The sequence below is a fragment of the Morus notabilis genome, unplaced genomic scaffold (genome assembly GCF_000414095.1).
Source record: "Morus notabilis unplaced genomic scaffold, ASM41409v2 Scaffold78, whole genome shotgun sequence".
Lineage (NCBI taxonomy): Eukaryota > Viridiplantae > Streptophyta > Magnoliopsida > Rosales > Moraceae > Morus > Morus notabilis.
Genome location: NW_010367622.1, coordinates 1171509 through 1187804, shown reverse-complemented (window position 1 = coordinate 1187804; position 16296 = coordinate 1171509). Strand labels below are relative to the sequence as shown.

The 16296-nt window shown below is 30.9% G+C and overlaps 1 protein-coding gene and 1 non-coding gene across 2 annotated transcripts; both read left to right on the top strand.

Annotated features, from left to right (window-relative positions):
* The first annotated feature begins 1631 nt into the window (after positions 1-1631).
* On the top strand, positions 1632-1748 carry LOC112094489. The gene has a single exon (XR_002903563.1). It is a non-coding gene; the product is annotated as a U5 spliceosomal RNA (small nuclear RNA).
* A 6098-nt stretch (positions 1749-7846) lies between these two features.
* LOC21410548 (metacaspase-9) lies at positions 7847-9462 on the top strand. Its single transcript, XM_010112988.2, has 2 exons — positions 7847-8201; positions 8652-9462. Exons 1-2 carry the CDS (start codon positions 7847-7849, stop codon positions 9230-9232), a joined length of 936 nt encoding a protein of 311 aa, XP_010111290.1. The 3' UTR covers positions 9233-9462.
* Positions 9463-16296: the final 6834 nt, after the last annotated feature.

The window sequence follows — 16296 nt, the reverse complement described above, 5'->3', positions numbered from 1 at the left end:
TAGGCTATATGGATTTAGATTTGTTCATTTTTTTTTTTTTTGTTATGAACACATAGGAAGAAGGATAATCTCAATTGGAGTTGAAACAAAAAAATTATAGCATTTTAAAACATGAGTCTCTCATAGATGGAAGAGAGAGAGAGGCAAAAAAACACAAAAAAAAAAAAAAAAAATACAAGAAGAAGAAGAGAGAATAAAAAAAATGTAACCATCTGACACCAATTGAGTATAATCGGATATCCAACTGACATAGGTTCCTATATGTTCTTCTACCCCTTAGTGAGTTTCAACCATTGAAAACTATCTCAACCGTTTATAACGCATGGTTGTTTCAATTAGACAAAATAGGGTCAGAAGACTGAAGACTTACCCTTATTATTATTATTATTTTTTTTTTTTGAATAACCCTTCCTTTACCTTATTAGTTTGGCCTTGTTGTTTTCCATCTCTCAGCCTTTGCTACCAGTAGGGTCGTAAGAAATCACCCCGAACCCAACGAACTTGGCCAAGCCGAGCCGACCCTATTAAAAAATCACAGGTTTTTAATTTTGCATTTAATTTTTAGTTTTAATTATGCCCAACCCGCACTATGCGGGTAAGGGTGCGGGGTGGGGTTCCATGAACCCGAGATACCCCTATCCGGCCCAACATGTTCAAAAAGTAGGTAAAACAATGCCCAACCCTAATGATAATAAGTTTAAAAATCTTCTGAACACAACATAAAGGGTTGAGTCTTTAGATAATTCTTGTTTATTTTTAATTCTTGTTCATGATAGTGTAAAAATTGAGTTTTAGATAAGGTAAGTAACAAAAATAAGTTAAAAAAGGGTTTTTTTTAACAAAAAAACTCATAGTTTACCCTAGGTAACCCGGCCGACCCGAGGTACCCGAATGGCATACGGGTATCCTAATTCTAAAAGTTGTTGCGGCCCAAATCATCCTCAGCCCGAGACCTGCGGGCCGGCCCAATTTTTTTTTCAAAACCGACCCACCCCGGCCGACTTACAGGCCTAGCTACCAGACTTCCCCCTCTACAAAATGCTCCAAACCAAGTACAAAGTAGAATTTTCTGTTCCTCAACACAATTATAAATAAATCATTAAATATAAAAACATTAACCATACTATGATAAAGGTACATTTATTCAAAATCTGAGAAGCACTAGGAAAATAAAATATGTTAGTTTCACAACTTAAGTTATTATATTAGAAAAAGACATTAAAGTAAAAACATTAAATTTAAATTTTTATAAAAGAAAACACTATAGCAATATGTGACTTCAATTGTGAAGACCCCAAAATTTTCAAACATCTTAGTTGGGTTAACTACTTTGTTCATTCCCGTCAGTGTTGTACTATTTTCAACTTTTGCATTTCAATTTGGTCTCTTCCCAATTCCCGAATATTGCCTTTGGCTCTCTCAATCCTGATCACAAATGTCGTTGTTTTGTAGAGATTTTCCTTTCATTGTAAATAGATCATCATAAAAACAACAAAGAGGGACGTGAAAAAAGAGAGTCAAGCGAGGCAACGGAAACTACATTAATAAGAGTCCCACATCGATAAAACAAGAGGCTCGCGAACCATGCTCATGCAATAAAAAAGAAGCTGCCTGTGTTGTGTGTCTCACGGAGCCGTGCGGTGCGTACAGAGCGAACTATTCTTTCGCCTTTTACTAAAGAATACCGTGTACGCGCCGCTTTTTGCGGCATACGCCTATTTTTGGAGAGGCTCTCTTATATGAGGGTGCCTCCATCAAATTTAGTTTAAACACTTTTTTTTTTTTTTTTTTTAGCTTTAATTTTGAAGAAATATAGTTGGAAGTTCTTTAATTCATATTTTTTTTGTCGTCTTTGTTTTTTTTTTTTTTTCATAGCAGTGAATTTTTATTGTTTAAACTTGTAAGTATCTTTATTTAGTGAAAATGAACTATTATATTTTGGTATTTTTGAGTTGATTCAGCTGTATGCGATCATTGCGCTTTTACGTCATATCATAACCATTAACAATTTGTTAATCAATATAGCAATACCAAAATTGGTTATTTATTATTTTTTTGGTGATACCAAAATTGGTACTTGAAATAATATTTTCAATTTTCAAAAAATTTTCCATTCTTACAAAATAATGGTTGTAGCAAAGTCTAACGCTCATTTATGCTCCAATTTTTTTAATGAACCCTTGTATTAAACCTTTTATTTTTTTGGAGGGATTACCGGGTGATACAAAGTATTTTCAAGTATTTAAGTTGTCATCAAATTTTTTTAGTAATTTTACTTTTCAAATTAAGCACGTTTTAAAAAGAATATAGTTATTAGTTTAAGTTGTCATCAAATTTTTTTAGTAATTTTACTTTTCAAATTAAGCGCGTTTTAAAAAGAATATAGTTATTAGAAAATCAAGTGAAGGCATATGAGCTCCGTGGAAAAAGCTTTTATGAGCAAATAGAAAATACCAGCTAAATTTCCAAATTAAAATACTAATTAAAGCTATTAACCTTTCAACTTAGTATATTATAAAATAAAAAATAAAAAAAATCCTTTCAACTTGTATCTTTATATCATCCAAGTAGCATTTATCTCACTTAATTCTAATTTAATTAAAGTTGTGTCATATATCCAATGTGCTAACCTCATGAAACTTCTAATTATTTTCTTATTTTAAATAAAAGTTGAGTGATTCTTTTCTCGATTACAAAAGAAAAGAAAAGAAAAAAAAAAGGAAGAAACTGTAAAATAAACATATAACGAACGGTGGTTTCCCCCTCAAAACAATGGGAGTCTTAAATCTTAGGATAAATTTTATTTTTACCCCCCAATTTTGGTTTATTTGTCATTTTGCCCCTCGAATTTTGAAAATTAGTCTCCGCATCCCGTGAACTTTGAAACGTTATTAACTTTACCCATTCTGTTTATTTGTCCAACAGATTTGATGGCATGCCAATTTTTGGAGGCGTAGTTTAATGAATTATTTGCATAAATGTCCCCTGAAGTATGTATCATATTTCAAAATACACAATGATCTATCAAAACACATCAAAATGCCCTTAATCTTTAGAAAACATACTAAAATAAGAGTTTTACTGATGTGGCATGTCATTAAAAATTAATTAATAAATTCTAATTGAATCATTAAAAGTGATTAAATATTGAAAAACATAAAATTATAAAAACATAAAAATTCTTTACTTCAAAAAATTTAAAAATTAAATAATTTTTTAAACCTTCATTCTGTTTAGCTCTCGAAGTTGCATATTAAAACAAATGTTTTCACTTAAAAGAGAAAGAAAGGTTTTCAATGTTTGAAGAGGAATAAGGTTTTTTTATATATTTTTTACTTGTCTTTTGGATTTTGCAAATTTTTAGTGGCATGTTGTATCAACTAATTTTTTAAAAACAAAATTTTAAAACCCCAAAAGACAATTCAAAAATCAAAAAGTTCCTCTTTAAGTAAAAAATGTGTTTAGATATGCACTTTTAGAGTAGAAAGGAAATAAGATTTTTCAAAAAAAAAAAAAAGTTTCTTCTTTTCTTTTGGGTTTTAAATTTTGAAAATAGTTCATTTATTTAATATTTGAAGTTTGAAGTGAAGCATTTTCATATTTATTTTTGTTACTATTTTTCAATAATGATCACTTTTAGTGATTCAATTAAAATTTAGTGTTTAATTAATTTTTAATGACATACCACATAAGTAAAACTGTTATTTTATTATGTTTTTCATTGATTAGGGACATTTTTATGTGTTTTGATAGATCAAGGGCTATTTTGAAATATGATATATATTTTAGGGGGCACTTATGCAAATAATTCATTAAACTACCCTTACAATAATTGTCACGTCATCAAATATGCTAGTTAAATAAACAGAAGAGACAAAGTGAATAACTTTCAAAGTTCAAGAGATGCGCATACTAATTTTTAAAATTCAGGGGACAAAGTGACGAAGAGAACAAAATTCATGGTGCCAAAATAAAATTATCATAAATCTTGACTTGTGCTTTATTGATTGAATTAATTGTTAAATTTAATTCAAGATAAATTGGTTGAGTTATTGTTTTTAGTTTTATTTAATATGGGAAAGCTATTACATGATTATGTTAATCATGTAACTTCCACATTGGGTTATTTAAATTAAAACCGTGGCTTTGTGCAAGTTTTTCGTATTAAATAAACTGAGAAAATAGAAAATCAGAACAGTTTGAGTCAACCTGTGACGGAGGCCGGTCGACCGGAATGTAAATTTTTTTATGTGTTGTGTGTCTGCACTAGTCCATCAGTGAGTTTATAAAGGCTCTAGGACCAGTCGACCGGTTAACACTGATGATGTGGCAAACCAAGTCAATGCAATTAGTTGCGCGATTTTTACTTTGGAAAACCTCATTGTTGCGGGAATATGACTTTCTAAATACTATAAATAGTTCAGTAAGTCTCATTATTCATTAGATCACTTGAGAGACTTTTGAGGGACTATTGGTAATGATTCTTGAAAGGCAAAAATTGAACAGATTTCAAGATCTATATTTCGTTTGGCTCTCTTGTGGTTAGAAGGAGTTCAAGATACCAAGGGAAAAATAAACGACGTGTACCCACTAGCACTCCGATCGTGGAAATAAGAATAGCAAAAAAAGCCAGTTGGTTAAGACTCTTAGAACGCTTTGATCTGTCAAACGTATTATTTCTAAATTCTCCAAAAGTATAATTTAGATTTTTATTATTTATGTTATAGAATATCATGAACACGTCATAGGTGATTTTGGTAAGCAATAAAGATCTTTTAAAATTTTGCTGCGCAACTAGTTACCGTTTTTCCAACAAAAATAAACAACAAAAACCACAAGACATATGAACTTAAAAAGCACTCGTTTCATTATAATAATGCTAATATCATTAAGAACAAGAATGAGTGTATCACTTTGCAAACTAATACTCATTTTCACTAATGTACTGAAAATATTACTATTAAAAGTTAAATACTGAAAATCTGTTAATGCATAAAAAATGCTCATTTTCATTATTTTAATGACAATATCATTATCAGAACATAACGTAAACGCAAAAGACACTTGTTCCATTATAAAAATACTAATATCATTACGAATATATCACTTAGCACGAGAATGAATATATCATTATAATATTGCATGAAATTGAATATATCACTTTCAAAGCAAGGAAAAAAAGGAAAAAAATATGAACAATACCATATAATTTTTTCGACATGTAATATCAGAAAATGATTCAAAATGGATTAAAAACAATAATTTAAAAAGGATATTAAAGCCGTTTTAAACAAAATCTACCATTTTGCACCTATGGTATTGAAGATAAACAACCCAGCCGCGACAAAGCACCTCCTCTCAGAACAAACTAATACAGCCACTACAAATCCCAACCACAGCAAAGGCCACGGCAGTTTTTAAAACTTGATGGAATACGTTTTAAGCCACGGCTCTTTTTTTCTTTTTTCTTTTTTTTTTTTTTGAGAAAAAAAAGTGGAGGGGGGGGCTCTTATTTAGAAAACCAAATCAAGAATAAATAACAAAATATGGAAGGAAAAAGAAAAGGAAAGTCAAATCCTTAATAATGTGGTAACAAAAATCCTAATGTTATTTGGAAAATAAACCCACACAAAAAAAAAAAAAACACCATATAAGGGATATGCTCAAAATAAAACATAAAGAGAAAATTCGGTATAATATATTCCTTAATAAGCACAAGTGGATTTTTTTGTAGTATGGTGGTTACACCCTTTTATGCTCCCAACACCCCCTCAAATTCAAAATTTCTTATTACAAAAAGACCCTTAAATAAAATGACAAAAAAAAATAATAGACTTAATTATGTGACTAAATTTTATTGCAAAAGGGAAATTAATATAGAAACTTTTTTTTTTCTACACTCACTCCACATATCATATTCACAAATTATAAAAAATTTATACTTCAAAACTCCATAGCAAAGTCCTAATTTTCACCTTTCAATAATTATTCTAAAAAAATTACATGGAGGTATATTCAATTTTCTTTACTATTTGTTGTTTGAAGATTTTTTTAATATATATTTATATAATTTTTATTTTTCGTTTTGTGCTCATTTATTTTCTAATCAATTTTTTAAACAAATCATTTCACATTTTTTCTGTTTTTTTACAATGCCAGATGATTAGGTTTTTCCCCTTGTTATTATTATTATTTTTTTTAACTCAGTTTGTGCTCATGATGTAGTAAACTTATGTCCTTTATTGTTCTAAAAAGATTAAATAGTAAATTTTTCTAAACTCTATTGACAGTTAATGAAATTCCCTAATGAATGAAAAAAACGCTCCATGCCTAAAGTTTCAATATATATATATATATATATATATAAAAGATAATATTAAAGTAATAAAATAATTTATGTGGGGTGTGGAGAGTAAAGAGGTGGATGTTCAGAGATAGAATGGTGTAAATAACACCATTATTAATAATTTTATGAAATAGTTAGAGTAGTTTCGGAATAATACGAGTGTGTAGAAAGAAAATTTAATCATTTAAAAATTATGTGGGGTGTGTAGTTAGAATGGGGTGTGGAGAATAAAAAATGGGATGTTCCAATAATCCTAAGAAAAACTCATTTATTTTGCTTTGCATAATGCCAAGAAAACCCCTTTGTAATTACTTTTACCCCTTATTTTTTATTAATATCATTTTTTAGTCAAATGACTACATAATCAAAAGGGGATTAATCAAGATGAGTAAAATGTAAAAATTTAGACCCATACACTCAAAAGGTAAGTTGAACAATTTCTCAAAACAAAATTCTCATATAAATATACAGGTCAACCTGTATTCTTTTTGGCCCACATGGTTCACGTCGGGTCGAGTCGGGCGATTCGTATTTACAGCACATACTACAATAAATTTTTGGACCACAGACACAAATACAATGGCACGTTGTCTAATATACATGAAAAAAGATATCATTCATGTTTCGGAAATTTTAACATGCAATTTTTGCAAAACCATCATTTTATCTTGCTTTTTGTTCGAGGGTATCTAGCTAACCGTCATAAATATCAAATTAAACCAAGTATAACAATTTAAATCAGCCAAAAAAAAAAAAAAAGTATAACAATTTAATAAAACTTAACAAATGTAAGATGCTTTGGGACTATATCCTATTTGTAAGGTATGTCATGTAATCACACCTTACCATAGAATTCTCCTTTTAATAAATGCTATACTTGTCATACAAGGCAAGCAACCAAAACTAACTAACAATATATTGTTCGTGACAATAATCCTAGCAAGCATGAAATATGGGTTGTGATTAATCTATGCTTCTCAGACAAGGCAGTTAACCGAAAGTTTTCCGTACCAATTTGAGCTTGTGTTTCAGTATTGAACACCTTCACATAACATGAAAGGAAAAAAAGAAAGTTTGGAAAAACAGAAAAGAAACCAAATTTCACCAATTAATTATATGTTGTATTCTACATATATTATAATATTTCCACGCTATTAGAAAATTATGTGGTCATGAGGTTTTAATGGATCAAATTGAACAGATTTTGCGAAGTCTGATGTGACTCCTATTTTATTCCATTTAAATGTCTGTGACATTGAAAGATGCTCATTTAGAAGCAAGCTTCCCACGCTTGAAAGCCAATTAAAAAAAAAAAAAAAAAAAAAAATAACAACCACCAGAGGTTACTTGAACGAAATTCCAAGTGATCAACAACCTAAGAGAAACTTCTTATATATAAAGCCATGTTTTGTCAAGACACACCAAATGAGAAAAACTAACTAGTCCAATCCCAAGAAAAACTCATTTAATTTACTTTGCATTGTGATTAATTGCCTCAAAATGGAGAATGGAAAGAAGAGGCTGACCCTATTGGTTGGATGCAATTACCCCAATACCCAATACGAGCTCCATGGCTGCGTAAACGACGTCGTTTCCATGCGAGACACGCTGGTGAGCAGGTTCGGGTTTGATCCCAACCATATTGAGCTACTGACTGATCAGCCAGGTTCATCAGTCACGCCCACTGGTGAAAACATTAAAAGGGCTCTTGGTGAAATGGTTGACAAGGCTGAAGCTGGGGATGTCCTGTTTTTTCATTATAGTGGACATGGGACAAGAATTCCTTCGATGAAACTAGGCAATCGATTTAGGCAAGACGAGGCTATTGTTCCTTGTGATTTCAATCTCATCACTGGTATGCAAATTTCCGAAATACTATTTTCCTTTAGGCCAAATTATTTGATCAGACATCCATCATGCACTACTTCCATGGTCGTTTATGTACACCATTTGTAGCAAAACTCTAGGCTTGTGATAACCAATTGTAGATTTAGCTCATAATTTGCTATTCGTACTTCCATTTCCATATACTTTTATTAATTGTCTCGTTGAGAAATGGCATGTGATAGTCATGTGACATTTTAGTGTGACCATCACATGCCATTAAAAATCGAGTTTTTATCAATTGACTGAAGAATTTGAAAAGAACAAGTTTACAAATTGGGGACTAGTTATAGGACATTTTAAATGTTGGAGACCAAAACGGTCCTCCCAACCCCTATTTTTTTGACATATAGCAAAAGAGTTCTAATTTCTCCATTCCCCTGCATAATAATCAGTATAATTCAAAACTTTTTGTACACAGATGTGGATTTCCGACACTTGGTTAATCGGTTGCCAAAGGGAGCAAGCTTCACAATCCTTTCAGACTCATGTCACAGTGGGGGTCTAATTGACAAAGAGAAAGAACAGATTGGACCTGGTTCTACCCGTGACACCAAAGGCGAGAAATCGCTTTCCTTTAGGCCTAAGACAATCCCCTTCCAGTCCATTCTCCAGCATTTTTCTTCACTCACAAACATAAACACATCCGACATCGCCACTCACTTGTTGGCTCTCTTTGGATCCAATTCCAGCCTCAAGTTCCGACTACCCCTAATCGAGGACATCGATTTCTTGAAGCCGGACGAGGGAATCCTGCTCAGCGGGTGCCAGGCGAACGAGACTTGTGCGGACATGAATCCAATCGTGGCGGGAGGAAAGGCCTGCGGGGCTTTTAGCAACGCCGTTCAGACGGTTTTGGAGAAGAATCCAGGGAAGTTGAGCAATAGAGAGGTTGTGATGATGACTAGGAAGGTGTTGAATGATCAGGGCTTCGTTAATCAGCACCCTTGCTTGTATTGCAGTGATGAGAATGCTGATTCTGTGTTCTTGTGGCAACTATAGAGTGATTAACATCCACATACAAAAATACTAAACAACCTGATTGGTCTCAACACATGACTAAAAGTGTTGTTTTCCTATTTGTCCAAGACTAATAAAATGTGGGCTTACTTTTTACATATAATAATAATTACAATAAATCGGTGTTAAAAGACCAATAAGACATAGACAATTGGGTGGTGCTTTTAGCCCCCAATTAAACTATATAACAATGCTCTAATATATATATATATATACACACACACACATATGTATGTGATCTTGTAACTATTACTTGTTGCTTCTTGTGTTATTGTGACTAAATAATAGAGTCGTTTAAGCTGAAAATTATGGGCCTTTGCTTCTACAAGTTACTGAGTACCATTGGTGAAAGGAAAAGCATTTGTCGTTAAAGGATTTACTAAATAATCATTTGTAACTTTTCTTTCTTGTCTAATTTCGGCCAGCCAAATTAGAATGCCTTTGTTCTTTACAAATTAATTCAGTCGATTGAAACAACATCCTTTTTATTGGCCGGTTATTAATTTATGAAGTATTGCTGAAGGGAAGTAGCTATGAGCCTATATTTAGAGAACTCAGAAAATCCCTAGAAGTATATTATGAGTCAACGACATCCACCTCGAACAAAAGGTACATTATGACATTCAAAAATATATAGGATCAGATTCATCAATACATATACATATGTGTGTGTATGTATATATATATATATATAAGATAAGTCTACTGTCCTTTTACACAAAATCGAAGGATGGTTCTTCCTTTTGTATTTGGATCGTCCAGATTTAAACGAAGAACGAAGATCAGTCTTAAGGAAAACCAGCTAATCTCCCATTTAAAGGAGAAGGAGGGAAATAAAATAACATAATTTAGGTTTCAATAAAATTATATAGTATAAAGTTTGGAGATTAGTAGTAAATAACATAATTTTGCTAAGTGTGTATTCCAAAAATATATTATTCCTAGACTACCAAAACTAATTTTTCCAAGAATATAAGTGTTTGAAATTTTGTATTGAAAAATTCAGTGCGGTCAATATAACATTTTGAGGTTCTAATAATTTTTTATAAACAAAAAATAACAATTTGACCCCTAATTCTTAAAAAAATTCAACTTGACCCCTCAAATTTTAAAAAGTTACAATTAACCCTTCAATTATAAACTTACATGCCCAAATTTTAAAAGAACTTTGTCAAAATACCCATATTGGCAAGTAAATAAAGAAATTACCAAGTAAATTCGTTATTTACTATATCAACTATGACCATTAGATGGTAAATAAAGGATTTACTCACACTTAAATGGTAAATCTTTTATTTCCTAAAATCATATTTTATTAATTGAGGTTGTAAATAATACATTTACCGAGTGAATGGAGAATTTACCAAATAAAATAAATTAATGGCTTGTATATAAAGGATCGTAAGAATAACTCGTAAATGATGGATTACTCACACTTAAATGGTAGATCTCTTATTTATCAAAATCACATTTATTTTTTTAGGTTGTAAATAAAACATTACCCGAGTAAATTCATATGTTTACCGTGCTTTAGTTTGGTAAATAATGGATTTACTTAGTAAATTCATTATTTACCACTGCTTTTAGTTGGTAAATAAAGGATTTATCCTTCGCTGTATCAAATAAAATAAATTATTGGCTTGTATATAAAGGATCACAAGAATAACTTGTAAATGATGGATTTAACTAGTTAATTTTTTATTTACATGAGCACAATGCAAAGTTTTTTAAAAGTTTGGTCAAAACGTATTATTTCAAAAATAAAGAGGTCAAATAAATATTTTCTAAATTAAGGGTTCAAAATATAATATTTAAATAATTAGTTAAAACTTAATGTTGAAAAAGTTAAAGCGTCAAGATATAAATTTTTACTTTATTTAGTTATGAGAAGTTTAAAATGAGACACGTGTAAGGACATTTTAACCCTTACATCATAAAATACTTACATACAAATTACGAAATTTAAAAAAAGGAAATATGAGTTAAGAATCAGGGTACAAAAAATCACCTTATTTAATTATTTTATTTAAAAATAGAAGTCAAGTGCTACTATATTGGAAACATTTGGATTACACACATTATTGAAAACCCAATGACCTACAAATGAAACACAAAAGGAGAAAATTGTTGAATGTTAAAAGTGTATGGGTATGTATTTATATCTTTTATTTTTAATTAATAACTTTTTGACTTATATAGGTTAATCACTTTTTGACTTATATAGTTATTTGATTAAAAAGAATATTTATCATGTATAAAGATAAAATTCTAGATTTAGCACTTTAAGAGATATTTATCTCTTTTTCCTAAACAAAAAGAACCTCTTTCATTGGCGAACCTAAACCTAGCAAACCCTTTTCATTATGGCAAGGATGCTGTCAAAATGAACGTAAATGAAGTGAAAACTATGTTAAGGCCATATCCATTTTAAAAATGATCAACGTAATGTATAAAATAATTTTATGTTTTCAATATTAAAAAAATGTTATCATTATGAACATAAATGAATATTTTCACTATGATAAAGCTATGTTCATTATGAAAATGTATCTAGTGTATAAATGAATTTTATGTTATATATCATTATGAAAATATTATTTATCTAAATTACAAGGTGACACTATTCACGGGACCACACACTTGAGAAGACACTCTAAAAAGTGTCTTCAAAAGCTTAGCCAATCTGGTGGATCTGAATTCCACCAAATACAATTATCTTTTGATCGCGCAACCGGTGGTCTAACCACTTAGAAATACGGTCCACAAGTAGATCATATGGAAGTTGCACGAATGATAGCTGCTTTAGATCAACCACTTAGTTTTGTAGAGCATCCTAATTGGCAACAATATATTAAGGCTATACATAATCCTAATGCACAATTCACTTCAAAAACTACTCTTAGGAAAGATTTATTAAAATAATTTAAAAAAGAAAAAGAAGCGTTAATAAACCTTTTATACTGGACTAGCGGGTGTGTTGCGTTAACGGCATATATTTAGTCTGCCGTTGCCAATAAAGATTATTTAGCTGTAACCGGACATTACTTTAAAGGATTTGATTTAGATAAGAGAATATTAGGTTTTAAATGTGTTTTATGATCACATAGCGCGGATTTAATATATAATACCATTTTAAATGTAATTGATGAATTTAGATTAAGAGATAAAGTAATGGCTATAACATTAGCTAATGCTAGTGCCAATACAAAAGCAATTGAGTTCTTTGAAAATGATTTAAGTTTATTCGGTGACGGTACTATTTTTCACCAACGTTGTGCATGTCACGTAATTAATTTAATTGTTAAATCCGGTTTAAAAGAAATGCGTAACCACATTAAAAGAATTAGAGATAGTCTTGCATGGATTCAAGGTAGTAACCAAAGACAAGAAGATTGGTTTAGGTTCTTACAAGCATTAAATATACCTCTTAGAGCATTAGCGTTAGATATGCTTATAAGATGGAACTCAACTTACATAATGCTTCAACAATGCATCCCCTATAAGGATGCTATAACAAATTATATGTGTGCAAAAGTAGGAGTAGGACATATAGACGCATATGATTGACAAATTGCCGAAGTTTTGTATCAATTTTTAGGTAGGTTTCATGAAGTGACTCTAAACTTAGTAGAACATATTACTCAACATCACCTTTAGCTTTAGGAGAACTTTTACGAATTAGTATTTTATTTAGCGAATATAGGGAGGACCCAATCTTAGCAGTTCCTATCCATTCTATGGAAAAAAAATTTATAAAATATTGGTCTAAGTTGCCTTTGTTGTATGGTTTAGCTACTATTTTTGATCCTATATTGGTCTTAGGTGAATTTTTAGGCATCAAATGTTCGGACCAATATCCAATAATAAAGTAAAAAATATATTCGATCTATAGTAAATATGAGATTAGGTTTAGAGTACCTCCTAGAGTACAGGAACAGCAACAACAAGACGAAAACCCGCATTCATTCTTGAATGTTTTCAGGTTGAAGAAGAAGAAGAAGACAACTCAAACAAAAGCTGAGAGTGAATCTCGTCAACAAGCGGCGGCGGCAGCTTCAACGAGCTTATGGCGTACCTTAGTGAAGGCTTAGTTGTCGATGGTACGGCAGAATCGTTTGACTTAGTTCAAAGGTGGATGGCACATGCATTAACTTAGCCAATCCTAACTCGATTGGCAATGGATATATTTTCGATCCCAGTCTCCATTATTTCATCCGAACAAGCCTTTAGTACGACATGAAGAATACTTGAGGCACGTCGGAATGCATTGCAAAGGGATATTGTTGAAGCCTTGGTTTGCATTAAGGATTGGGATCGGGCCGATCAACGTCTATAGGATACAATTTCACTGGCAAGCCAAGAATGGATCGATAAATTTAATCGATTAACATTTAATTTTGAAGACGATCCTTTAGCTTCAAATTAAATTGTAAATTTGTAATTTGTAAATATGTATTTACTTTTGACATTGTATTTGTAATTGTATAACTTTGTAAGTTTTTAAAATTTTTAATTTGTCACAAAATGATTGCACTCTTTTTTCCTTGCCAAGTTTTTATCCCAATTGGGTTTTTCTTGGTAAGGTTTTTAACGAGGTAATCAGGACTTACGAATTTAATATACATCATTAATTTATTCAATTGTGTTAATAATGTCTATTGAATGTTGATTTTGATTTTTATATAATTTTAACACAAACTAACTTAATAATTATAAAAATTAAAAAATATTAAAAAAAATTTCAGGCTATTCGGGCGGCCCGGCCGGGTTCGGGCAGCCAAAGATAAGCTCGCGGCCCGTTCAAGGGCATTTTTAGGCTCGGGCGGGCGGCCCAAATTTTTCGGGCGGGTCGGGCTCGGGCAAAAACTCGGTATTTTCGGGCGGCCCGTTCAAAGTTCCAGCACTAATTGGTACCACAACTACTAAATTTTAAAAATTTAGATACTTTTGTAATATTATGTATAACTATACATTTTTAGATTTGAAACTCTTAAATGTGTAATTTTCTCTTCTAAAACCCCCTAGCTAGTTAAAATTAACTTTTTAGGTCTTAAAATAAACTTTTTATTTTTTTAGTTAAAAAAATTGTTGAGCTTACTCTTAGGTCACATTTGGTTGGGAGTAAAGAAATGGAATGTAATCTAAGTTTAATGTTTGGCTGGATTTAGGAAAAAAAATAGCCATTCAAAATGGAATGACTTTCTATCAAATGGGTGAATCATCATTCCTTCCTCACATGAAAAGAATGACCATTCCAAACTCTTTATATTTTTGTTATCATAATTACTTTTGAATATTATAATTTTGAATATTATTATATTAATAAGAGTTATTGGCATGACTAGTCCCCAACCTCTTTAGTAGGTGATGTCGGGAATAGTGTCCTAGAAGCATGAGATGTAAAAGGATATTTATTATTTATTTAATAAAAGAGTTTATTCATCATTTTATGTGCATATATTTATGAATATTTTATGAATATCAAATAAAATTCCTTGATTATTTATGTAACCTTAAACATGGTATATAAGTGTTGTATACGAGAGGATAATGTTTAAGGATAATAATCAAAAGTAATTGTTCATAATGAATTTAATTAAAGTTCGGAATCTTTAATTAAAACATTATTAATACATGTCATTCCCATTTAGAATGGAACGGTGTTATCCGCACTGTTAATATGGCGAGATATTGAATGCGTGTATTTCGCATAATGAGATTATGTGGAACATGGACACAGACACAATATGAATTTCTAATAATTTCCGTTAAGCATAGAAATTCTAATTGAGTCTACCGATGGTCATATATAGGATGATCTTAATCCTGAGTTCTTAACAAACTCCTATTTATGGATTTATGTCTTTTGATTTACTCGGTACGGATTCCGAGACCCTGAATCCTATTCCTTGTATTTTGGAGACATAATGAAATAGGTAGCTGGGAATGTTATTATACGAGATGGAATCCATTCCTTCTTGAGATAGAAGCAGATAAACACTTCTCTTGAGTGTTGATTCGGTACTGGGATTAGTAAGAGCGCTCTGGTTCATGAATGTGTTTTATGAATCACTATCCATTAGAGAATCAATGGTACTCAAGGATAAAAATGTAATTAGAGAGGTTAACGGATTCTACCTGACTCTAATTATGAATTATTTATGGAGGACTGATCTATATGTAATGACTATATCAAATGGACACTTCGCAGTTTAAAAGTAATTAATGTCTATAATTTCGAGAGTTCAATTCCAAGTTTATAGTGGAGTAACTATTGGAATTAATAGAATTAATAAATTAATTAAAGTGTTTAATTAATTATTAATTTTATTGGAGCTCAGAATTATAGGTCCATTAGTCCCCGCGTCGTCCTTGTAATTCTACTAGACACAAAGGGCAAAATGGGAATTTTAGAATTACGGAATTCTAAAATTAAATACTCAAAAAATAATTAATTGAGAATTAATTATTATTTAAATAATATGATTATTTAAATTTGAATTTGAACACATCTAGATTTATCCATTTAAACTTATTTGATAAGTTGTTCAATTTAAAATTCAAATTAATTTAAGTTTGACTTAAATTCGAATTTGAAACTGAATTAAAATTGGAATACTGGATAAAGGATAAAATCTCTTCCTTCCCTATCTGAGATAGGCGCCACACACAGGGATAAAACCCTAGAGTGTGGCCGGCCACCAAGTGGATAAGGGGAAGGGATTTTTTGTTCCAAATTCAAAAAATTGGAGATAAGGATTTGATTCTATTTTGAAGTTTGACTTCTACTCTTTAAATATGAGAAAGATAGAAAATTGTAGAGAAAATTTTTAACAGATATTCAGCCCTAATTGAGTGTGGCCAAAATTCTCATAGAGGAAAAAGAGAACAAAATATTTTTCTCCAAAAATTCCACATCGTATATGCGTTGGTGTTTGTGGAAATTCGAGTGTTTAAGAAACCTATTTTGTCTCACGTGTGCCCACACACACGTCTACGTGGAATCAAGGAATTGACGTGGAAGACTTTGGTATTCTAAACACAAA